At 43.1% G+C, this 25,578-nt stretch overlaps 1 protein-coding gene across 2 annotated transcripts in view; it reads left to right on the top strand.

The window, feature by feature from the left end:
* LOC309563768 (catechol O-methyltransferase-like) overlaps positions 1–25,578 on the top strand; it is a 130,646-nt gene that overhangs the window by 92,924 nt on the left and 12,144 nt on the right. For both annotated transcript variants that reach the window (XM_082268369.1, XM_082268368.1), the window contains exons 2-3: positions 5,146–5,425; positions 21,381–21,574. In XM_082268369.1, the coding sequence (XP_082124495.1) occupies positions 5,146–5,425; positions 21,381–21,574 (474 nt within the window). The remainder of the gene's footprint in view (positions 1–5,145; positions 5,426–21,380; positions 21,575–25,578) is intronic.

Here is a 25,578-nt window from a genome sequence, read left to right as displayed (position 1 = left end):
CACAGACAGCAATAAAGAAACTGGCAGGGGTTTTAACCATTTCCAACTATTTGGCTACAAATAAACCTAAAGAAGCAGTAAACTATCAGTGTTTTTTTTAGCTTAATTCACCCATTTTTGTGTTTATTAACCACTTAAGCCCCGGAAGATTTTACCCCCTTCCTGACCAGGGGGTATTTTGCGATTCGGCACTGCGTGACTTTAACGGACAATTGCGCGGTCGTGCGACGCTGTACCTAAACTAATTTGACGTCCTTTTTTTCCCACAAACAGAGCTTTCTTTTGGTGGTATTTGATCACCTGTGCGATTTTTTGATCACGCGCTATAAACAAAAAAAGAGCGTCAATTTTGCAAAAATAACAATATTTTTCACATTTTTTTATATGAAATTCCCCGAAAAAAAAAAGTAAAAATCAAATTTTTTTAAAATTTTCGGCCAATTTGTTTTATGCTACATATGTTTGGTAAAAAAAAACGCAAAAAGCGTATTTTGATTGGTTTGCGCAAAAGTTATCGCGTTTACTAACAAAGGGAAAGATTTTTGTCATTTTTGTTGTTTTTTTTTTTAACGCGTAATGGCGGCGATCTGCGATTTTTTTTGCGGTACTGCGACATTGGGGCGGACAGATCGGACCCTTGACTGACATTTGTGACACTTTTGGGGTTACCAGTGACATTTCTACAGTAATCAGTGCTATACATATGCACTGTTACTGTAAAAATACACTGGTTGTGAAGGGGTTAACTTTATTTGGGAGGGAGGGGCTGTGTGTATCCCTAGGGGCATGCTTTCTACTGTGATTGGCTGTGGCTTTAGCTGTAAGGACACTGATCAACGGATCTACATACTAGATCCGTTTGATCAGTGTCTTTACAGCGAGGAGAATGACAGGTGGCTTGTTTACACAAGCTGCCTGACATTCTCCCTCTCCCCCGCCGATCGCCGAGTGACCGGCGGACATCGGGTCCGCTGGTCACCCGCGCGGGGGGGTCCGTGACCACGCGGGAGCGGGAGCGCACCTCCGGGGGCGCGCGCTCGCTCCCTAGACCCTCACAAGCTAGTGATGTAGCCCTACGTCACTTTGCCTGTGAGGGGCTGACTGCCGACGTAGATCGGCGTTAGGCAGTCGGCAAGTGGTTAAAAGCCAGCAGCTACAAAAAGTGTAGCTGCTGACTTTTGAACACTTGCCGACTGTCCCCAGTAATATTACTGCGGCAGTGCGGCTCCCCTGGGTCCAGTCACGTAGTATTACGTGACTGGAGGGGAAGGGTTTTCGGCGGCACACGCGCACCGCTGGAGATGCGCTTCCGCTGTGTTTAGATTGCCGCCTTCCTCCCCCCATTTTCCGGTAAACGGAGAGAAGACCCACCTGCTTATGTAAACAAAGCAGGCGGATCTTCTGTGAGACAGTCAGGGACAAATCTGAAGTTTCAGCTAAGCTGAAACTGCGATCTGTCTGTGTCTGTCACAGAACCCCCCCCCTTACACACACACACAGTAAGCATACAAGCATACATTAACCCCTTAGATCACCCCCAGGGTTAACCCCTTATCTGCCGATGGCATTATTACAGTAACAGTGCATATTTTTAGCTCTGATTACTGTAGTAATGTCACTGGTACCCCCAAAAGTGTCAAAAATGTCAGTCAGGGGTCCGAACTGTCCGCCACAATGTTGCAGTCCTGCTAAAAATCGCAGATTGCCGCCATTACTAGTAAAAAAAATAAAAATGACATAAATCTTTGCCATAGTTAGTAGACGTGATAACTTATGCGCAAACCAATCAAAATACACTTTTTTTTGTTTATAACAGAAAAAATAAAAATCGCACAGGTGATCAAATACCACCAAAAGAAAGCTCTGTTTGTGGGAAAAAAAGGACGTACATTTCGTTTGGGTACAGCATTGCATTACCGCGCAATTGTCAGTTAAAGTCACGCAGAGCCAAGTTTAAAAAAGTGGCCTGGTCAGAAAGGGGGCAAATCCTTCCGGAGCTAAAGTGGTTAATAAACACACACTCATCTGTCCCAAGATCCAGCGATGCGACCGGCGGGAGCCTTGGTTCTCTCCCTCTTCTCCCCGCGGCGCCGGCATCTCTAGTGTGGGCACCCAGGTGTGACAGCTTGCGGCTTCACAGCCGGGTATGCACTGTGCAAGCGCAAGTCGCGCTGCGCGTCCTGAGTGGACGGGCAATCTTCTGGGACCTGTGACGTGTCTAAGAAGATTGTAGGGAGGGAGGGGGAGAGGAGAACTTTCACTCGAGCCACCCAGGCGGCCTGAGCAGAAGTGGGAGAGGGTACCTGTCAAATCTAGGTACCCGCTCCCCCCCCCCCCCCCCAAAAAAAATGACATGTCAAATGTGGCATGTCAGGAGGGTCAGGGGGCCTCAAAGCAGAAGTTCCATTTTTGGGTGGAACTACACTTTAAGCACAATAAAATTAACATTCCCCAGTAAACTTTTTAAAAACTTCTCCAACTTTACAACTATCAATGCTGCTTGATCCGTCACCCTCGATGCTGCTTCTCTGCACTTCTGGTTTTACAGGAGAGAGTAAACAGTTGACAGTGCAGTCTCAAGTCACTCTGTTAGTATGGAAAAGGGTGGAGGTAAACCTGGGTCAGTAGTCATGGCTCAAGCTTAAAGTGTTACTAAACCCAGATCCTGCATTCACTATATCTGATCTCCTACAGCAGTGTTCCCCAACCCCTGGGCCGCGGACCGGTACCGGTCCGTGGATCAAACGGTACCGGTCCGCCCAAAGAACATTACATTATTTTTTTCAGAAAAGGGTGGACCCGGGGCGCAGAGCAGTGCGCCCTGAGCCAACCCATTTGTGTGACAATAGCGAATGAATATTCGCTATTGTCACACGGATCCTCCTCATAGCCATGCTGTGGCACTCTGCATTGATTGGGGGCATGCTGTGGCAATCTGCATTGATTGGGGGCATGCTGTGGCACTCTGCATTGATTGGGGGCATGCTGTGGTCACTGTGCATTGATTGGGGGCATGCTGTGGCACTCTGCATTGATTGGGGGCACGCTGTGGCACTCCGCATTGATTGGGGGCATGCTGTGGCACTGTGCATTGATTGGGGGCATGCTGTGGTCACTGTGCATTGATTGGGGGCATGCTGTGGTCACTGTGCATTGATTGGGGGCATGCTGTGGCACTCTGCATTGATTGGGGGCACGCTGTGGCACTCTGCATTGATTGGGGGCACGCTGGTCACTCTGCATTGTTGTCCCCCCCCCTCCCTCAGCGGGCCACGGAAAAATTATCAAACGTTGACCGGTCCGCGGCAATAAAAAGGTTGGGGAGCACTGTCCTACAGTACACAGAACATGGAAATGCAATTATTTTAATAAATATAAACTGATAAATGCCCTTTCTCATCAGCAGTATGAGGAGGAGTCCTATCAGGCTTCAAGACCCTTAATCCTCTCACAGTATGGTTATGAGTAAGTGGTCAACAGTATCGTGAAACACGTCAACCAGTATACCTGTTCCTGTGATGTACTGTCAAGTTTGTTACCTGTGGTGAAGAATAAAGCACTATGTTTTCATCTAATCCTGAGTACGGTCACATATTCTTGTTTTGGACCCTTAATCCTCTGTCTGGACAGTGCTGATAAAAAAAAAAAAATATTCATCAATCAAGATGTGACATCCCACCCACTGTGTTTTTTTTTTTAGTTACTGGCCATGGAGGAGGAGGGAGGGACTGGGCTGTCATTTAGGATCTGTATGTATGCCCAAATGTGTGATGTTAATACCATGTGACCTGACTAGCTCAGCTAAAACCAGGAAGTGTTCTCTGAGCAATAGAGACCAAACTGAGCATGTGCAACTGAACTACACTTACTGTGCTTATGTGAACTTGTCCAGAGTGACATTGCAGGAGGGGGAGGATCTGTGCATACAGGATCATACAGCCTTTTTACACAATGCAGAGGAATAATCACTTAAAGCGGAGTTCCACCCAAAAGTGTAACTTCCGCTTTAGGGAGTCCTGACCACCTGACATGCCACATTTGGCATGTCATTTTTTTGTGGGGGGAGCGGGTACCTAGTTTTGACAGGTACCCGCTCCCACTTCCGCTCGGAGCGCCGCGGCGCCCTGAACGGAAGTTCTCCTCTCCCCCTCCCTCCCTGCAATCTTCTGGGACACGTCAGAGGTCCCAGAAGATTGCCGGCCAATCAAGACGTGCAGCGCGACTCGCGCATGCACAGTGGGTACCCGGCTGTGAAGCCGTAAACTATCACAGCCAGGTGCCCACAGCAGTGATGCCGGCGCCGAGGGAGAGGATCGAGGCTTCGGGCGGCCGCATCGCTGGACCGTTGGACAGGTGAGTGAATGGCTGGAACTCCGCTTTAAGTTGCACAGTGAGTATAACAAGCATGCTTTTTTCACCTTAATGCATTCTATGCATTAAAGTGTAAAACCTTCTGTGCTGCAGCTCCCGCCAGACCCCCCCATTTTCCTATCTGAGCCTGATCCGATCCAGCAATGTGCACGAGCACAGTGGCTCCCGCTACTGTCAATCAAATCCAGTCACACAGGAGCGGGGGGCAAGGCCGAGTCCCGCTGTTTGTGTCAATGGACGCAGCAGTGGGATTTGGGAGCGAGCCCCCACGGGTGCTCCCAGGGAGAGCGGCTTTCTGTGGGGGCACCAGATGAATAGGAGGGGTCTGGAGCGCTGGCGGGGCACCCTAGAAGAAGAGGATCGGGGTAGCTCTGTGAAAATTGATTGCACAGAGCAGGTGAGTATTGGCATGTTTGTTATATTTTTAAAAATAAAAAAAACGAGGGTCTACAACCCCTTTTAAGTGAAACATAGGCAAGGAATAAAAGATGAAGATGCTACATACTCAGTAAGTAAACAAATCACCTGCTGAAAGTGCTTTGTAAACTGAGGGTTTAATATCACTTAAAATGTGTGATGTTCTAGGTGTGCTGTTTTTGAGGGAGACAATTTCAATTGACTTGACTGGCAAACACAACGCATTATTTTCTCATGTTTATGCAGCATATTGACAACACACTTATTGTGAGCGAGCCCCAATGCTGTTATTGATTGCTGAAAATGTATGCTGCTGTATGTTTGCAATTAAAAATAATATTATTTCTTCTTATGCAGATGCTGGACCTGAGCACAGTTTTGCTTCTGGCAGCAGGTGCTCTGTTCGTTTTTACCTTGTATACTGTTCTGCATGATCAACGGCGTGCATATGCCAAAATTGTCTATCATGAAATTACAATTAGAATCAAGGATTTCCTAACTAATCAGGCAAAGGAAAAGCGAGTCTTGCAGTTTGTGGTCGAGAATGCAGTTCGTGGAGATCCCCAAAGCGTGGTGGATAATATTGACAGGTACTGCAACCAGAAGGAATGGGCCATGAATGTGGGAGATCAAAAAGGTAATTCTTTTATTTTTATATATATTGTATAACATTACCTTAAAAAATGTGCATTCCATATGCTGTAAGATGATATTGAATTCTTACAGGCATGTGGAACTTTATATCTAATTGTGCATTGAGCAAATCAAGGGACTTTGCATATAACAATGTATCTGCAGGCTGAACTCTGGTTTGGATGGAGTAGGGTTAGTTACATAGTTGGTAACGTTAAATAGAGACTCCAGTCTATCCAGTTTAACCTGTGGTGTGTGAGTGTGCATGTGTTTATGTCAATAGTAAATCATATATCCCTGTATGTTGTGATCATTAAGATGCCCATCTAATAGTTTTTTTTTAAACTATCAACGCTCCCTTCTGATACCACTGCTTGTGGAAGAGAATTCCACATCCTTACCACTCTGACAGTAAAGAAACTTCTACGCAGATTAGGGTTAAAACCCTTCTCTTCCAATTCCAATAAATGCCCGCGTGTCATTTTTAAACTTTCTCTCACTGAAACGTTTTTTTCTTGTGCTAGGGTTACCAGTAAGGTCTTTGTATATCGCTACCATATCCCTTTCAAGTGTCTCCTCTCCAGCGAGAAAAAGTTCAATGCTTGTAGGTCTTTCCCGATAGCTGAGATCCTCCACTCCCTTAATTAGCTTTGTTGCCCTTCTCCGAACTCTTTCCAGTTCCAGCACATCCTTCTTGAGGACTGGTGCCTGGTATTGGACTGCATACTCGAGATGTGGCCAGACCAGAGTCTTGTAGAGTGGGAGAATTATCATTTTATCTCTGGAGTAAATCCCCTTTTTAATGCATACTAATATTTTGTTGGCTTTGCTTGCAGCAGTTTGACATTGCATGCTATTTCTGAGCCTGTCATCTACTAGGACCAATAGGTCCTTTTCCATCCTAAATTACCCCAGAGGTTCTTCCCCTATCGAGTAACTTGCATTTGTATTTTTAGTACCCAAATGCATTACTTTACATTTTTTTAACATTAAACCTCATTTGCCATGTAGTTGCCCACCCCGATATTTTATTTATGTCTTTTTGTAAGGTTTCCACATCCTGCGCAGAAGTTGTTGCCCTGCTAATAAATTAAACAGAATTGGTCCCAGGACAGATCCCTGGGGGACCCCACTTACCACACTGGACAATTGGAGTACACTGGAGTACTCGCTATTTATCACCACCCTTTGGACTCACCCCTGTAGCTAGTTTTCAATCCACGTACATACCCTATAGTCCATGCCCACAGACCATCAGTTTGTAAAGTAAACGTTTGTGGGGAACTGTATCCCAAATGCCTTTGCAAAATCTAGATACACCACATCCACATTCCTTCCTTTATCTAGATGGCAGCTCACTTCCTTGTAGAATGGTAATAAATTGGTCTGGAAAGAACGATCCTTCATGAATCCATGTTGATTACTACTGATGATACTGTTTTCATTAGCAAAATCTTGGATATAGTCCCTTATAATCACCTCCAATAGCTTACAGACTATTGATGTTAGACTCACTGGCCTATAGTTTCCTGGGATATATCTCGACCCTTTTTTAAATATTGGTACCACGTTGGCTTTTTCTCCAAGCAGCTGGTACCATTCCAGTCAGTAAACTGTCCTTAAAAATTAGGAACAACGGTTTAGCTATCACCTGACTGAGTTCCTTAACCAATTTAGCCCCGGAGGATTTGGCTGCTCAATGACCAGGCCCTATTTTGCGATTCGGCACTGCGTGAATTTAACGGACAATTACGCAGATATGCGACGCTGTACCCAAACGAAATGGATGTCCTTTTTTTCCCACACACAGAGCTTTCTTTTGGTGGTATTTGATCACCTGTGCGATTTTTTTATTTTTTGCGCTATAAACAAAAAAAAGCGACAATTTTGAAAAAATAGAAAAAATGTTTCAAACATTCTTTTATATGAAATTCTCAAAAAAAAAAAAAAATGTAAAAATCTAAATTTACTAACTATGGGAAAGATTTATGTCATTTTTATTGTTTTTTTTTTTAACTAGTAATGGCGGCGATCTGTGTTTTTTTTTTTTTGCGGGACTGCGACATTGCGGCGGACAGATCGGACCCCTAACTGACCCCCGCAGCTGCCTGATGAAGGTGCGCCTGAGAGAGGGCGGCGCGCGGCTGCTTGAAGCTGTGGCGGGATGCGAAGCGGTGCTGCCGTTCCCTAAGCTCTCTGAGCCTCCCTTTGTCCTCCTTTCGCCTTCACTCATACGAGGGGGAGCCACAGTGAAATAGCTGATCCTGGATTGGGAGAACATACCCCTGGACATCAGTGGGGGTTTGAAGATCAGCAACCCCATCTCCTGCAGAGAGTGTGGAGTGACCTCCTAAGGGAGCCCACAGAGGCATGAAGAGACACCACCCCAAGCTCTCCTTGGATGGCCCAGGATATGCTCCCCCCTTTTGGTCCCATCTTTTGAGGATTACTGGAGACAGGGGTAAGAGGCAGACCTCGCACTTAGACCAGAAGGGACAGGCTGCTTTGGAGGTGAGTGGCTTTCAACTAAAACTGCCATATTGCCATACTGATTCTGTATTTGACCACCTTATTGCTTAGTTACCTCTCTATGTGCCCTACATATGCTATATACTTTTCTAGCAACCAGATGCCTCCCCTCTACCTCCATAATAAGTTGGACATTGGAACATTGGAAGCCCTCTATATGGTGGTACTGTTGGGGAAGCTTGAATGGAGCACGAAGAGGGGGCTAATATTTAGCTGTGAGTACAAATTGGCTATTTGAAATATCATCATACATGAATTTAATGAGACGGCTCTCCTGAGCCCACGCAGATTGCTCTCTATTCCATTTTCCCTTTTTTTTTTCTCTTTTCCCTTTTTCCCCTCTTTTTCCATCAAGCCATCCATTGGAGTTACCCAGTCATCCTTATTAAAAGAGATTTGCGGTTGCTCGCTTATCTATCCATCCGTCTTGCAGCTGAGAGCCCTCAGGGGATGAAGATGAGTGGTAAATCAAATAAAACTGGTAAAACAAATCAACCCGTCCCTGAGGACATTCAAAGGTACATGTCAACAGAAGCTAGCATGTCCGAAGAAGGGCTTGGTAGCCCCTGACAAAGTGTCCCAGGTCGGGCAGGGACGGGTAGGCAAAAGCCGTCCATGGAAGAAGCCACAACTGGAAGGCCTAGTGGCCCGATGTCAACTCGACCAAAAAGTACTGGGGGAAATCCCCAGAATTGGCCCAAAGTGCAGAATGGGGAACTAAAAAAAAGGGGTGTACCCTCATCAGCGGAGGAGGATGTTGGCCTTGAGGAGGCTCAAGCAAGCATGCCTCTGATAAAAGAGGTGCTAGCGGAGATTCTGTAAACTGGAAACATCATTGAAAACAGATATTGCTGCAGTGCGCACAGATATTGGACAGGTATTCGGTCGAGTGGAAGAGATGGAGGAAAGGCTAGAAAGACATGATCAAATACTTGAGGAAATGAATGAACAGATGAAGCTTCTGCAGAGAGGACCTAGAGAACCGAAGTCGGCAAAAAAACTTGCGAATAAGGGGCCCACCGGAGAAGTATAAGGAAGAAGAGTTGTCAGCAGCGATACGCGGACTTTTTAACCCAATGCTGGGAAAGGAGATCTCAGAAATACTAAAAATCGATAAGGCACATAGGACCGGAAGGTATCAAAGCCAGGCTGGAGATATTCCAAGAGATGTGATTGTTAGGTTCTGTTGTGCTGAGGAAAAATCGATAATTATGGAAAAAGCTCAGAACTCTGTCGGAATTCTGAATTCCTTTTGAAGGAGTGAACCTACAGCTATACGCCGATTGTGGCTGAAACATTGGCAAGAGGGAGACTGCTTAAACCATTGACAGAGAAATTGTGGGCGTCCAATGTTCTATACTGCTGGGGCTTTGCAGACTGTCTTAGGGGAAGAAAGACCTCGGTTTTGAGATTTCTGGAAGATTTGAGAGACTTCTGTAGCAAGCTAGAGCTACCTCCTTCTTCCCTCCCGGGATGGGAAGAGAAGATGGGAACATCAATGTCGCTAAGGAACAAACGATGGATACGGGTTGAGGGAGGAACAAGAGGTGGGAAGTAGGAGGAAGGAGAGGGAAAGGAGGGAGGAAGAGAAAAAGGGAAAAGCAAACTTAAGGATACCGGGATCATGGTGACTTTTGTAGAATTTATTTTGCCTCTCTACTAACCTTTTTTCCTGCATAGGTGGGGATGGGGGAGACAATTACTATAACAATTGGCAAAGAGAGAGATGATAGTGTTAGCGGCCGAAAGTAAAGGAGAAGAAGGAGAAAGTGTAATGGTGGCGCCGGGGGGTTAGGGAGGGTATAGAGGGCTTACACATCCAGTGGTTAGGGTGGGGTCGAGGTGTCAGGGTGGTTGCCTCTTAAGAAGGTATAGACAAGAGGCGACAGTTAAGTGCCACCAGATTCATATACTGAATGGGGAGAATATATGACAGCTGCCCCTTTGGTCGATCATGGCCTTGACAAATTTGGTGTCATATAATGTTAGAGGCCTGAATGTCCTTAGTAAAAGGCATTAGGTAAACAAAGAACCACACCATTAAGGGGAAACATGGTATGTTTACAAGAGACACATATCATGCATTCCTTGGGGTTTAGAATGTCATCATATTTTTTCCCAACTCAGTTTTATGGTGATTCGACTTCAAGCCACTCTCTGGGAGTGGCTATCGGATTTGATAGGAGCACCATGTTTGTGTTAAAGGAGCAGTTAGCAGACTCCGAGGGGAGATTTCTGTTGATTAGGGGAGATTAACTAATATGGAGTGTACCTTTGCAAACATCTACTCCCCCAATAGAGAGCCAAATAAGTTTCTTAGGAAAATCCTGAAAAGGCTGATGGTATTAACGGAAGGATGCCTCATTGTGTTTGGAGACCTCAACATGGGTTTAAATCCGCGGGTGGTTTCCTCGGTGGGTTCTTATCGCTTCCCACCACAAAGACAGAAGGAAATCAAAAGACTACTGGTGGAGTGCCAGTTAGTGGAGGTTTGGAGGATTAGACACCCGGAGGTTAAGGATTACACCTATTACCCCTTAGTTCATGGGTCCTACTCAAGGATCAATTACATCCTTATGGAAGATCAACTGTTACCTACTATCAAAGATGCAACTATCAAGGCCATTTCACTTTCTGACTATGCGCCAGTAATGGTTCAGTTAGAAGCGGCATTAGGGACACCTAGAGAAATGGCCTTGAAGCTGAATGACTCACTCATTCAGGATCCTAAGGTCCCTGAATGAGTGAGTCCTTAGAGTTTTTGTTCCATTTTTTTCCATTAATGATACGCCAGAAACCACGCGGTCTATTCTGTGAGAGTCACATAAGGCCTATATAAGGGGGATGTTATTCAGCATAGGAACACAGAAAAAAAGGGAAAAAAAGGAAGTGATGAATCTCCTCTTTAGAGAGATTCAGACGCTGCAACAACAGACTAGGCCCAAAGGTATCCCAGAGAAGCGAGAACTAATTGAAAAAAGAGGGGAGTTAGCAGCACTCTTGGAACTAGAAACAAAACGCACATTCCATGTAGTTATGAAGGAGAAATACCAATGGGGAAATAAATCTGGGAAATGTTTGGCAAAAGCAGTGAGGGGGAAAAAAATGCATCCTTCATCCCAAAAATGAAAAACGATAAAGGGGAAATAGTGCATTCATCCCCAGAAATTGCTGTGGTATTCCACTCATATTATAGTCAGCTCTATAACGTCAGACAAAAAGAGGGGGATAGAGAGAATAGAAAGGACGACCTTGTAGTGCGGGAATACCTGCGGGGACTGGACCTTCCTATTGTCCCTAGGGATGAGTTAGAACACCTTCGCACAGGGGGAGGTGATGAAGGCAATAAAGAATATGGCCCTGGGGAAGAGTCTGGGTCCTGATGGATATTCAATAATGTACTATAAAAGGTTACAGAAAGTTTTAGTCCCTAAATTATGTAAATATTTTAATGTTCTAGGGGGGAGGGGCGGAATCTGCGAGCGCAATCATTGCTCGCTTACATAACCCTTATTCTGAAAGAGGGAAAGGATCCTACGGCTCCTATGACCTATAAACCAATCTCCCTACTGAATACAGACATAACAATCTTAGCAAAAATAATAGCAGAAAGATTAAAATCACTGTTGCCAAGGTGGATACATATTGATCAAGTAGGTTTTGTCACTGGTCAGGAGAGGAGGGACAACTGTCTTAAGTCACTATTTTTGATCCATGAGGTAAAAAAGAAGGGGACACCAGCCGCACTCCTGTCAATAGATGCCGAAAAGGCTTTTGAAAGGGTCGACTGGGGCTTCATGTTAGAGACGTTGAGACATTTAGTTATTGGGGATAGGATGATGCACTGAATCACCACCTTCTACCACCACCCAACGGAAAAAATTAAAGTGATTGGCAGTTTGTCCCCCTCCTTCAAACCCCTCTCCCCCATGTTTTTTGTCATAGCTCTGGAACCCCTATAATGCACCTTTAATTTCATTATTAGACACAAATTATTTTAAACCTGGAAAAGATGATTACTTATACTTTGTTGGATGGGCAAAAAAAGAGGTGATACAGCTGCAGGATATAATGGAGGGAAATAGAATGTGTACATTTTTGTGGAAGTCACAACCTGGGCCTGTGAGGGGGGCTTGGGGGCGCGGTATTTGACACATATAGCAGGTAAACCCGGGGGATATTAGAAACTGTATTTGTAATGTTTTTGAACTGATTCATCAAATGTATGTACTGGTTTTGTTTTAAAAAATATTTTTTCACAATATGAATAAAAAGTTAGAATACAAGAAAGGATATACAGAAATTTAGGGAGAAAATTCATTTTAAATAAATGTATGCGCCCCATGAGAGTAAGTGGCAAGGCCTGGCACCTACACACTTTCTCCTTAAATGCAACCACTACTGGAGATAAATTATTATCCAGAAATCTAGAAACTGGTAAGTGAACCGGTACCCCTAGGTAGCGAAAAGATGTAGATAGTGGGATGAGACAGTCCTCAGGGATGTCTGTGATATTATCAATAGGAAACAGAGATGATTTGGACCAATAATACAGAACCAAGAAAAATCTCCGAACTTTTGAATCAGAGCGTAGGCCACGGACGGGGAAGGACCCGGGTCCTATAAATACAAAAATATGTTGTCAGTATACAGTGACACGCGCTCTTCAAGCTGACCCAAATGCAGGTTAGATACCAAACCGTCCTCCTGTAACTGCGCAGCCAACAGTTCAATGGCCAGTGCGAACAAAAGGGGTGATAGGGGGCACCCCCGCATAGTCCCCCGTTATATGCATTTTTACATTATACACTGAACAAAATTATAAACGCAACACTTTTGTTTTTGCCCCCATTTTTCATGAGCTGAACTGAGAGATCTAAGACTTTTTCTATGTACTGTACACAAAAGGCCTATTTCTCTTTTATATTATTCACAAATCTGTCTAAATCTGTGTTAGTGAGCACTTCTCCTTTGCTGAGATAATCCATCCACCTTACAGGTGTGGCATATCAAGATGCTAGTTAGACAGCATCATTATTGCACAGGTGTGCCTTAGGCTGGCCACAATAAAAGGCCACTCCAAAATGTGCAATTTTATCACACAGCACAATGCTTCAGATGTCGCAAATTTTGAGGGAGCATACAATTGGCATGCTGACTGCAGGAATGTCCACCAGAGCTGTTGCCCGTGAATTGAATGTTATTGCTCTACCATAAGCTGTCTCCAAAGGCATTTCAGAGAATTTGGCAGTACATCCAACCGGCCTCACAACCACAGACCAAGTGTAACCACACCAGCCCAGGACCTCCACATCCAACATTTTCACCTCTAAGATCGTCTGAGACCAGCCACCCAAACAGCTGTTGCAACAATCGGTTTGCATAACCAAAGAATTTCTGCACAAACTGTCTCAGGGAAGCTCATTTGCATGCTCGCCGTCCTCATCTGGGTCTGGACCTGACTGCAGTTCGTCGTCATAACCAACTTGAGTGGGCAAATACTCACATTCGATGGTGTCTGCACTTTGGAGAGGTGTTCTCTTCACGGATGAATCACGGTTTTCTTAGATATTTGAGTTCAGCTCATGAAAAATGGGGGGCAAAAACAAGTGTTGCCTTTATAATTTTGTGCAGGAAAGTGTAGCCACCCAGGTTTAGTCTTTCTATATTATTTTGCCCAATTGGAATACACTGGCCAATATATATTTTTTTAGTATGCTCTTAAAGCACACCCATTTTTCCTCTGTGTTCCTTGTTTCTAGGATTTTATCCCATTTAATATCGTGCAGCATAGAGCGTTGTTTAGGGAAGTTGGCTGTTTTGAAATTCAGTGTACTTCTATTACCTTTGTGTTTCGTTTTCCTGTGGTTTATACTGAATGTAATAAACCTGTGATCCCTGTTTTCTAAGTTGCCCTGTATTTCCACATTCACGATCAGGTCTCTGTTGTTTGTAATCAGTAGGTCTAGTAACCGTTAGGAAATGGCGAGCCTTAGATGAGTGAACAGTGCCTTACACCCAGTTGATCTGGATAATTGAAATCCCCCATTATAATAACACTGCCCTGCCTTGCTGCTATTTCTAGCTGTGGTAGGAGGTCAGCCTCTTCCTCCTCCCTCACGTTAGGGGGCCTTTAGCACACGCCCACTATCATTTTCCCATTCCTTTTCTCCCTTCGGAGCTCCAAATACAGGAATTCCACCTCCTCCCTTGCTCCATGGGCAATGTTGTCCTTCAGGATCACTTGCAAATCATTCTTAAAAGTACAGGCATACCCCTCCTCCTTTCCTACCCTCCCTGTGCCTACGATATAAGGAATACCCCTGGATGGTTGCCATCCAGTCATGTGAGCTGTCAAACCAAATTTCTGAAATTCCCACCAAATCAAAATCCTTCTCGTACATTAGCAGCTCTAGTTCTTCCAATTTACTATCAAACTGCTTTTCCTTTTACATTTGTGTACATGCCTATTAATTTTGTCCTGTCGCATACTACTTCCTTGTTAGTTGTTATGATACTGCAATTGGGATTTGCCAACTTATCTTGTGTTTAGGTATACTGGGCACCCTACCACTGATGCCCCCAATATAACCCACTGAACCTTGCTCATTGCTGGCTATCACTCCATCTGGTCCCTCCTTTCCAACACCTAGTTTAAAAGCCCCAAGTTAGGTTACAAGTCCCAATGTTTTATTGTTATCTGTGTCACCATTGAGGAGATTCACCCTCTCTATTTTTCCTGGTGATCATTCCCATGTGAACAGAGAGGGATGTGAAATCCTGAATTTTACAATTGTCACTGAAAGAACAGGTGAGGGGACATCTTCCAACAGGAACTTTTTTTTTGGGCGAAAACTGTAAAAATAAACCTTGTGAATATTAGCTGTTCCGTACTTTATCTAAAAATAATATAGATATGGATAGAAAGCGTTCATATGCAGAGATACTGTGACATAGCAGAGTTTTTTTACATTCTGCTTACTCTTCATAAAAGCAGAGGTATACTAAGGTCCATCAAAGAATGCTTATAGACTTCTTAAGTAAGTAAAAGATTTCCTAGTACTGTCCAAGCACTGCAGTCCTAAATCATGACCAGGAACCCGAAGAATCTTCTTCACACAAAAATATATTTTTGTTTGGTTAGCCTTTCCCTGCCTGTGACATAACCCTACTTCAAAAGAGAATTGTAGGTTTTCTTGACAGTTTGGATCAAACAAAATTTTGCATGCCAGAACAAACTGGCTACTGCTTAGGCTGTATTATACTGTAGTAGCTTGTGCTACGTGAGACTCTCCTTCCCCCTTACAGACAGATGTAGAGAGAGGTGGTTGTACCACATTTCTGCCATTTAGGAAAAGTCTTTCAATACATTTTTTTTTCCAATAAATGCAAAACTTCCTCTCATTGACTGAAATGGAGATTGTGATGTGATCTGCCCATCTGTGCAACTCGACCGATCAGAGAAAGCTTTGTATTCACTGAAAAAACACAAGGCTTCTCCTTAAAAGAGAAGTACAGCCAAAGCTTGTTTGGCTGTATTTCTCCTGTGGATCACAGGAGTGAAGTTCCTTCTGCACTCCTGTGACCCATTTTCAGCAGGCTGCAGTCACAGAGCCGGTCCAGTTTCAGGCAAAATCGCTACAATGGAGTTGGGATCCGCCCACATGCCTGGATCAGCACCTGGCTCAACCTTTCAGCAAGCCCCTGAAAGCCTAAGCTGGCCATTCCCACCTCCTCCACAGCCCAGATCTCCAGTGAGCACAGGGGGACAGAGCAGAGAGCTGCTGACTGACAGCAGCTCTCTCCTCAGGGAGCTGTGAGAACCGAGCAATCGGCGGTGTTTGATCACTCAGTTTTCAGTATTAGAGGACAGATGCTGTATCCACCTAGGTAAGTATAACTCTTAAAAAAAAAAAAAAAACCCATACATCTCTTTTAATGGTAGAGATGCGATAAACGACAGATACATTGTAATTTGTTGCGCCAGAGATCCTCAGCTAATACAATGTGTCAGTTTATGTTGACATTTTAATACCCACTGTCGCAGGAACATGAGTTTCTGATGTCACAGGAACATGAGTTTCTGATGTCACAGGAACATGAGTTTCTGATGATCAGTGCTGAAAAGGCTGCTAATTGCATCTCTAAAACACCAATCTGATTCTTACCTGTCAAACAGCAACTTTTATGCCTACACACATAGACATCATCTCAGTGGAGAAGGACTCCAGGATGTAGTGGGCAAAACCAAGGTACTTAACAGGTTGAATTATACTTTTATCTACACACGTTTATAAAACAAATTTTCTTACTATTGGCCCAACACTGTAATGGCCCCACTGGCAAATAGAATGGATTATATAGAGGGATATTTATATACCAAAGTGTACTTTCTGGGGATGGAACATTGGAGTTGCTGACATGCAGGCACCTGGAGGTATATTTAGTGTACTGTCAAAACTGAATTGTACATTTTCCCCCTTTTCAGGTTTGCTTTAACCCCTTCACACCTAAGGGTAAAACAAATCTTAATGCCTAAACACAATTTTGACATGGGTTAGTAAAACTGTACATATCATCACAACTACTTTGTGCATCCAGGTGGATGATTATACCTTGTTTTTTTTTCAGGACAAATTGGGCTTCCATTTGGTGGTAAATGGTAATGGAAATCCCCTGATTTCTTTTTCTATTATCAAAGAAAAGCTGGCCCAAAATAGTAAAATAGTAAAAAAAATATATGTTTTTTTACATTTCGCTGTATTCGTTTTGCTAGTTCTTTTTGCTACTACCATAACCTTTCACCAAAGAACACCCCAAATTAAATTCTCCTGTTAGTTGTTTGTACCTATAGTACAGCCCAAAAACAATAGAGCACTTTTTTTAATCCTACCTAAAATACTCTGACGCTGATATTAATTTAAAAGAATAAAGAATAATTCTACCAAAAAAATACTGACCTTGACCTTGCCCCAAACACTAACCCTGGCACTGGCCTAGATCAAACCTTGATCTATTTATTTTTTATTTTATTTTTGCATTATTTCTTTGTGAAAAACTCCCAGATAAAAAGGGGGTTCGAGGGAAAAGATGCACCAGAGGGGGGAGGAGGCTCCGACATAAAAAGGAGGAGATACTAGATTTGAGCGGTATATTCCACTTAAGCTCGGTGACTCTAACTCCGGAGGAGGAAAGGGTCCTAAGCAAAGGTTTGAAATTTGTACCGCCACGCCAACTTAATAAGTTTGAGACGTATATTGACGTCCATAAGTTTGTGCGTAAGATCAGTATCAAAAGGCATTTCTTGGCTAATCCCATGCACCCCTTCACGCGTAACACCACTTCCCTTGGTTTTAAGCATACTAATCTAACAAATGCTTCTTTGTTCAACCCCCCTGCCAATACGGCCTCGTCTTTGCAAGTTTTTAAGGAAATGGTCTTAAAAGACGTAGAAAAATTGTGATTCCCCAAGTCCAAATCTGATTCCACTCTTCGTTTGGGCATTAAGCAGATTTGTGAAAGGAAGGACTTAATTGTCCGACCTGTGGATAAGGGGGGTGGTATTGTCCTTTTGGACAAGAGTGAGTATATCCAAGAGATTAATAGACTCCTCTCAGACCACTCCACCTATATCCCACTGGCATCTAATCCTACCAGTAAGGATAAGGCTGATCTGAAGTTATTGGTGGATGAAGGTTTCAGTTTGGATATTTTAAACAAAAAGGAAAGAGCTTATCTGATCCCAGCCACTCCTAGAAACCCTGTCATCCACCACTTGCCTAAAATCCACAAAAATCAAACCAAACCCCCTGGACCTCCCATCATAAGTGGGATTGACTCTGTCACGTCCAGGATAGGCAAGTATGTAGATGAATATTTACAACCGTATGTGACTAACACCACTTCTTACCTCTAAGAAGGGATACTACTCAGGTGCTTACCACTCTTTTGTGTGGGATGATGGATACCTTTTGGCCACGGCAGGCGTGGCCTCATTGTATAACATCATCTCACACGAACATGGACTGGAGGCTGTGCGGCATATTCTTAATGCTGACGACTCCCTCCCCTTGTTGCAGAAGGAGTTTCTGACGACTCTCCTTACTTTTGCAACCAGTCACAATTACTTCTGGTTTGGTGGCAGTTTCTATTTACAAAATTGCGGCGTTGCGATGGGAGCCAAGTTCGCTCCCAGTTTGGCCAATTTATTTATGGCCTACTGGGAGGAGGATGTTATCTGGACACGACCCCCATCGCAACTGCGATTATGGAAACGCTACATAGACGATACATTCGTCATATGGGATGGAGACTCTGATTCCCTATGTGCGTTCTTTGAACGTTTAAACCAGAATAATAGGGGTATTCAACTGGAGTTTGAAATCAGTGCTTCCGAGTTGCACTTTCTGGACTTGGATATTAAGGTTCAGAATGGGAAACTCGTCACCTAACGCTTATATCCCCAGATCGAGTTGTCATTATAAGGTCTGGTTGTATTGGATGCGGTACCTAAGGGCCAGTTCCAAAGAATTAGGCGCAATTGTTCTAATATGGAGGATTTTCACTTACAGGCCAATACTTTAAAGGTCAGGTTCCTTGAGAAAGGATATAGTGAACCAGATATTGATAGGGTTGTACACCAGGTGGCGAACATGGATAGAAGATCTCTACTTGTTAAAAAACCACGAGATACTTCAGGTGCTGATACATTTAGTTTTTCCATGTTTACCAGGTATTCTAACCAGTACTTTTCTGTGAAAAAAATCCTGGGAAGAAACTGGAATATTCTTAAGAATGATAGGATTTTAGGTTCCATCTTGCCAGATCGACCCTCAGTCATTTTTAGAGGGGCTCCATCGGTGCGTCATCAGATCGCACCGAATGTAGTGGATCCACCTAAACCTCTTTCATTCTTCCAGCCTCTTCCAGGTTATTTTCCTTGTAGAAGCTGTAGTATCTGTCAGATCAACAGCTTCAGATCTAGGAGGTGTATGCAGTTCCAGTCCACACACACACGTAGATCTTTTGAAATTTCATCACGTGCAGAAGTATGTTGTGTATTTGATTCAGTGTCCGTGATCTAAACAATACATTGGAGGGACAAAAAGAGAACTGCACATTCACCTTTCAGAACATGTTGGCAATATCAGATGAGGGTTTAAAGGTCACAGTCTATCGAGACATTTTGACAAATGTCATAACAAAGATCCATCGGGTACCTCTTTCCTGGCCATTGACAGGATTACAGCTAATTGGAGGGGCACCAATTTAGTTAGGGCGATTTCTCGCCTTGAGACCCGTTGGATCTTTGACATGCGTTCTTTTGCTCCATTCGGTTTAAACATCGACTGGGACATCAATTGTTTTATTAATAATGCTTGATTTATTTCCGTAGTTTTTTATTTTATTTTTTTCTGCATTTTTATTATTTTTTCTGCATTTTTTTTTTCTTTATTTTCATTATTTATATACCTTTTGTTGTTTATTGTATGTATTTTTTATGTTTGTCCCATTATTTGTGATGTCGCAGCCTATACATTCCTCCAGGGTCTTACCTTCAAGTAGGTCCGTTTTCACATTCATTTTAGAGGGTATCAATCCTTTTGGATCTGTTCACCTTTTTAACAATTTTTTAATATTTGTGGCTCCTTCACTATCATCTTTACTATCATCTATTGGTATGTTGTCATGACTACTTAATTCTCCCTGGTCCCGTTTGCGTGACCATATGGATGCATTTAGCAGCAGGTAGTGATCTTATGGAAGTGTATTTATATTTTTATTGTCCCTGAGTATTTTTGTTCCTGTTTTTCCTCATTTCGGGTGGTTTATGGGCAAACTGCCAGTATCCAATATGGCTGTTTAGCCTATTTAAACCCCTGACCTCGCACAGCGCCGCCTAGGACCAACCCCCAGAGGACGTGAGTTATCAGGAAACATGTAGTGGTTTATCCTGACGGTGCGAGAGTTCGTATTGGTCCCTGGTGTTTAGATGGATCATCAGCGTTAGCTCTCCACCATACTGCCGGGTGACCCACGATCCAAGGAGGAATGTTCTGCAGGAACGCTGCGGCTGCATGTTATTGTTTGTTCCGCTGACATACAAAGTTTTTACATGTGAGTGCATCCCTTTTTATTTATTAAAGTTATACATTGGTAATGTACTATGGGAGTGTTTCCCCCTTTTATTTCCATGGTTTTACACTGGATATCCCTGTGACCTATGATTGGTTGTCCCCAGAGAGAGTGACCTATGCTCCTGCCTGGCCATTCTACTACATTGGAGGATCTCTCTTTCATATGAGCGTTCAGCCACCTATAATCTAGTGGCAAGAGCTATTTGGTAAGGAGCCATCTCTCACTATATTGTCTGATGGATTCATTTCTACTCCTGGGCACACCTGATCTTCACCTTTCTTCATTTGTTTGGAGCTTTTCCTTTCCTGGGAATCTGTTTCAGCCAATACCTTCCTTTGTGGACTTCAGTGTTCATTTTTTGGACTGTATATGTTAACATCATACTTTGATTCAGTATAAGTGTTTGTCATTCATAATTATGCGCTACACCATTCTGTTTTTATTATTTCTTTTTGTTTATTTTGTACACACGCTTTTTTTTTTTGCTCTGCAAGGAGAGAGAGAGATATGATGCATCTCTCTCCTCCATTCACAGAGAATAAACACAGTGGGGGGGGGGGCTTCACAGTGACTGATCACTGTGATAGCTGATCAGAGGCTATCACAGTGATCAGGTGACTCTGAATCGGGAAGTCCAGGTCCTAATAGTTAGTACGGGGCCCAGGGCTCTTGGCAATGCAGCGCACTCCCAGCACAAAGGGAGATACGCAAATATGCGGTGCACACGGGAAAAAAAACACTGTCCAGTGAGGCTGCATATATGTGTTTGGTCGGCGTGAAGGGGTTAAAAATGCACTAAACTGCATTATTCTCCAAACATAATCCATGCACATCCAAGACTTAATGCCCTGTAGTCTATTTTTCCTGAAATTGTTTCTTACTGTGTTTTTATGCCTTCTTGTAATGCCCTCCATGAGCTCCAGGATTTCTGTTTTCCCCCTCTTCTGTTTATTTGGAACAAGCCATGCATATTGCTTGCCACCATGTACACTGCACACACTTCAAACCCTATAGTCCATAGTCCAGCTCAGGATAAAGCAAGAGAAGGTGGCTAGACATTTGTGCATAGAGTGGGACTTTGAAGAACAAATGTAGCCACCCTCTAACAGGAAGTGGGATTACAGCAGCAAAAAGAAAGGAATTTGGTGTGGCTGAGAGTAATGGAAGGTACTCACTTGAGTTAAGATTGCTTACTTGTTTAGAATTATTTTTAAGCCAGAGTTAAATATTTTATACTGTAAATATTTTACTTTTAACCATTTTATATGTCATGTTTTGTGTATTTGTTACAGGCCTGATCCTGGACAATGTAGTGAAAGAGACCAACCCAAACACATTACTTGAACTGGGCACATACTGTGGATACTCAACAGTCCGAATAGCACGACTCTTAAAGCCTGGAGCTCGTTTTTTTACTGTAGAGTTTAACCCCGCATATGCTGCTGTAGCCAAACAGATAATTGAATTTGCTGGACTTAAAGACAAGGTATGTTTTACCACACTCTTCTAGATACAGTAGCTTGTTAACTGTTAAAGCACTATTTTAGTTTTTGATAGGCGAGTTTATTATGTCTCCAAGAGACTCTGTTGGTGAAATTTCTGCAATTGAGTTGTTGATTTTACACACCTGCTGTGCCATTACGATGGGTTTCCACAATCCCTGTTGGCAGGGAGATGGCACTCTTGGAGGCATATAAGAAGCATCTGCTGACTCCAGGCCTACCAGATGTTAAGTCCAGAGCCACACTAACGTGAATCATTTAAAGTAGAAAGGTAAAGTCAGCAAGCATTATTTTAGTTGAACAGGGGAAATACTTTTAATATGTTTTAAGGGCACTGTACTTTAAAGGAATAGTGCACTTTTACATTAGTTCCTACATTAGAAATAAAGTATTGCCTCTATATCTGCTATAAATTGCTATACTTTTTTTTTTTTTTTTTTTTACAGTAATGGTAGTTTTAGATCCAGCCAGCCTTTTGTGTCTCGGTAGTTTATTTACAGGCAATGGATGCTGAGCCTCAATGCATGCACCCTAGTCTCAGAAATAAGGACATAAGGCCTCTGTGCAAGACAGTTTCACTGTCCAACACAGCACAGAAGCTGTCTCCCTATTTTCATCTCAGAGAGTAGAGCAGATGTTTGTGACATTATGGACAGTAAACAAAATACCAGTCAAAAATATTTAAAAAAATGCATACTCCATTAAAAGATAAAACAAAAAAGCATCTTTAACTGCAATTTTTATTTAATCTGAAGAACTTGTTTCGCACCACTAGATGTCCTCAGTCTCATGGATTGAATGACAGCAAGCATTATACAGTCCGTTTTAACTCTCAGCCCACGCTGTAATGGTCCCTCCACCAGTCTGTGACTGGACAGGGAAGTAGAAGCAGCGCAGTGATGAGCTCACTCTCTGTCACTCTGCTGTCTGCCCTATCAGCATGCTCCTTGTCAGCACATGAACCGATTGGTTCATTAGCTGCTTCTTCCACTCCCACTCTGAGCACTGCTGTACAGAGATTACTAGAGGCTGATACAAAGTTACATTGATACACTGCTTGCATTAAAAAAAAACTTGAGCCCCTTTACGTCAAAGCATACCATTGTGGTGTATTAGTGCGAGTTAATGTACACTGTTATGGCAGCCAATTCATAAGGCATTTGGCTCTACTGTAGAATGCGTTAAGGTGCAAGTTACAGTGAATGCCACTGCAACGCACTTCACATAGGGGTGGATTTACTAAAACTGTAGACTTCAAAATCTGTGAGGAAGAAAAATATAGATAGGATGAAGAAAACAGGGGAGAGAGTAGAGCGTTGAAGCCCCGGGGGATATTGGCTGGCCTGCCGTTTGGCCAGTGGGGCTAAGCTGGAGTTCTGTCAAACGGGGGTTGAGAACAGGACCGAGATAGATCCTTCAAGGGGGGTGGTGTTGTTTATAGAGGTCTGAGTCCTTAAATGGGAACCAGCATGTCCAAGTAGAAAAAGTATGACGTCATAGTTATGCTTCTCGTGCGTTCCAGTTCCTACATCTCTCCCACCCATAAGGTGGAACTATTCAGTGAGTCCCGGAGTCTTTGTGGAACACCAGTACTTTATAATAAGCATTTTGGCTGCATTCAACAGGTGAATAGTAAGGGATTGTTTATATTTAGAGGGGGCATGTCCAAGCAGTGTAGCAGAAAAGTGGCTGATTCAAAAGGTAGGTCCCCGTCTGTGCTCTGTGTGATCGCTGAGTGGATAGTCTTCCAGAAAGGGCATATCCAAGGGCAGGACCACCATATATGTAAAAGCATCCCTTTGTCGGTTTGGCAACGCCAACAAGTGTCCGACGGCAGGGAAGATGGCGTGGAGGCATGTGGGGGTGCAGTACCAGTGACTACATATTTAATAGTTTGTTTCTTGGATGTTGACATTAACAGATCCTTTAGGGAGGTTAATTTTCATACAGAACCAGTCTTCATTGGTGAGATCTAGCTTTAAATCCCTAATCCAGGCTGCAGTTGCAGTCTCTTTGTCTGGGGAAGAGATAGAGAACAACATTGCCTGGATCTGGTAAATAGGATGGGTCTTTGGGGATGCAGGAAAGCAAAAGTGTTCTAATATTATTCATTAACCATAGATAAACTTAAAGAGAGGTTTACAGCACCCTTTGTTATTGTTTGCACTGGTAACCATAGTTTTCAGTGTTCAGACTATGTATAGAGATCAATCAGAGTTTTAGCTCGAGAGAAGGCATGTCTTCATACATCTAAGGTATAACATTCATTCAAATTTGACATAAAGAATTGAGATGTGCACACAGATCCTTGGGAGTACTAATGGATAAAGAAATGACATAGGTAGTATAAATGTTGTCAAATACAAAGCTGAAATGATGTGTAAAGTCTACTTTTGCCTTTTTAAAATGTTGTGAAGGAGGTATAGCCATAAGAAAGAAACAAATATCAGGTCTTAATAACACACAGGCAAACCTATTAATTGGTTATTAAAAGTAACTTCCAAGTCCATATAACAAATGCAGTTGTGTATTCATTAAAATATAAGTAAACATATTTATACAAAATTCCAGGCATTGGCATGTTGTACATAATTACATTGGTCCAGCTTGGATTAATGTAACTATGTTTATACCGTACCTGTCCAATCCCTGTGGAAGCTGGAAATCACTGAAGTAGACACTGCGTCTTCAGTTATCTCCACTAGCTTCTGGGTCCCGTGCTGAACAGCCGTTTTGACACATAGGATTTGATTGTACTAAATCCACTGTGCACTACAAGTGCACTGCAAGTGCACTTGGAAGTGCATGTGAAAGTTCAGTTACTGTAGATCTGAGGGGGACATGCAAGGAAAATAAAAAACAGCATTTTTGCTTGCACATGATTGGATGATAGATATCATCCAATCATAAACAGAGCTTCCCCTCATTTCGATCTTCCCCCTCAAATCTATAGCGACTGTACTTCCATGTGCACTTCCAAGTGCACTTGCAGTGCACTTGCAGTGTACAGAGGATTTTCCTTTAGTAAGTCAACCCCCTTGTGAACACAGGAGGTCTGCCACTCAGCATGGGCGCCATTTATAGAATGCTTTGCGTTCCAACAATACAAGGAATGTAAGAACGAAATCAGGGCGGCTAAAAATGACTATGAGAGTCACATAGCAGAGGAGAGTAAAAAATATTCCCAAGGAATTCTTTAGATATATTAACAGCAAAAAAAGCGAGGTCAGAGCATGCTGCACACATAAAAGACGATGAAATGAGGATGGTTACAGATGACACAGAGAAGGCAACTGTACTAAAAGCTTTCTTCTCCTCAGGAAAAGGAGGGGAATAATGAGCGCAACAGTATTGTTAGCAGCACATCACAGGACATACTGCTGTGGCTAACAGAGGCTGGAATCAAGGAAAGACTTGATAAGCTTAACACAAATAAGTCACCAGGACCAGATAGCTTACACCCAAGAGTCCTTAAAGAATTAATTTGGGTTATAGCTAGACCATTGTTCCTAATCTTTGCAGACAGCATGCTGACTGGAACTGTACCAGTTGACTGGAGAAAAGCAAATGTGGTACCAATATTCAAAAAAGGGCAGAGACATATTCCGGGGAACTACAGGCCAGTCAGCCTGACATCAATAGTAGGTAAATTATTGGAGGGGATGATAAGGGACTATATCCAAGAATTTGTGGAGGAAAATAGTATTATTAGTAGTAATCAGCATGGGTTTACAAAGGGACATTCTTGCCAGACCAATCAGTGAACATTCTACGAGGAGGTGAGCTGCCATTTTGTAGGAGGCCTGTGGATGTGGTGTATCTGGATTTTGCTTAGGCATTCGATACAGTTCCCCATAAACTTTATGCTACAAGCTTAGGTCTGTTCTTGGATAGAAAACTAGTTACAGGGGCGCGTCCAAAGGGTGGTGATAAATAACGTGTACTCAGACTGGTCTGGAGTGGTAAGTGGGGTACCCCAAGGTTCTGT

Source organism: Pelophylax lessonae (assembly GCF_965119305.1).
Source record: "Pelophylax lessonae genome assembly, chromosome: 1".
Lineage (NCBI taxonomy): Eukaryota > Metazoa > Chordata > Amphibia > Anura > Ranidae > Pelophylax > Pelophylax lessonae.
This window is presented reverse-complemented; position numbering and strand designations above follow the sequence as displayed.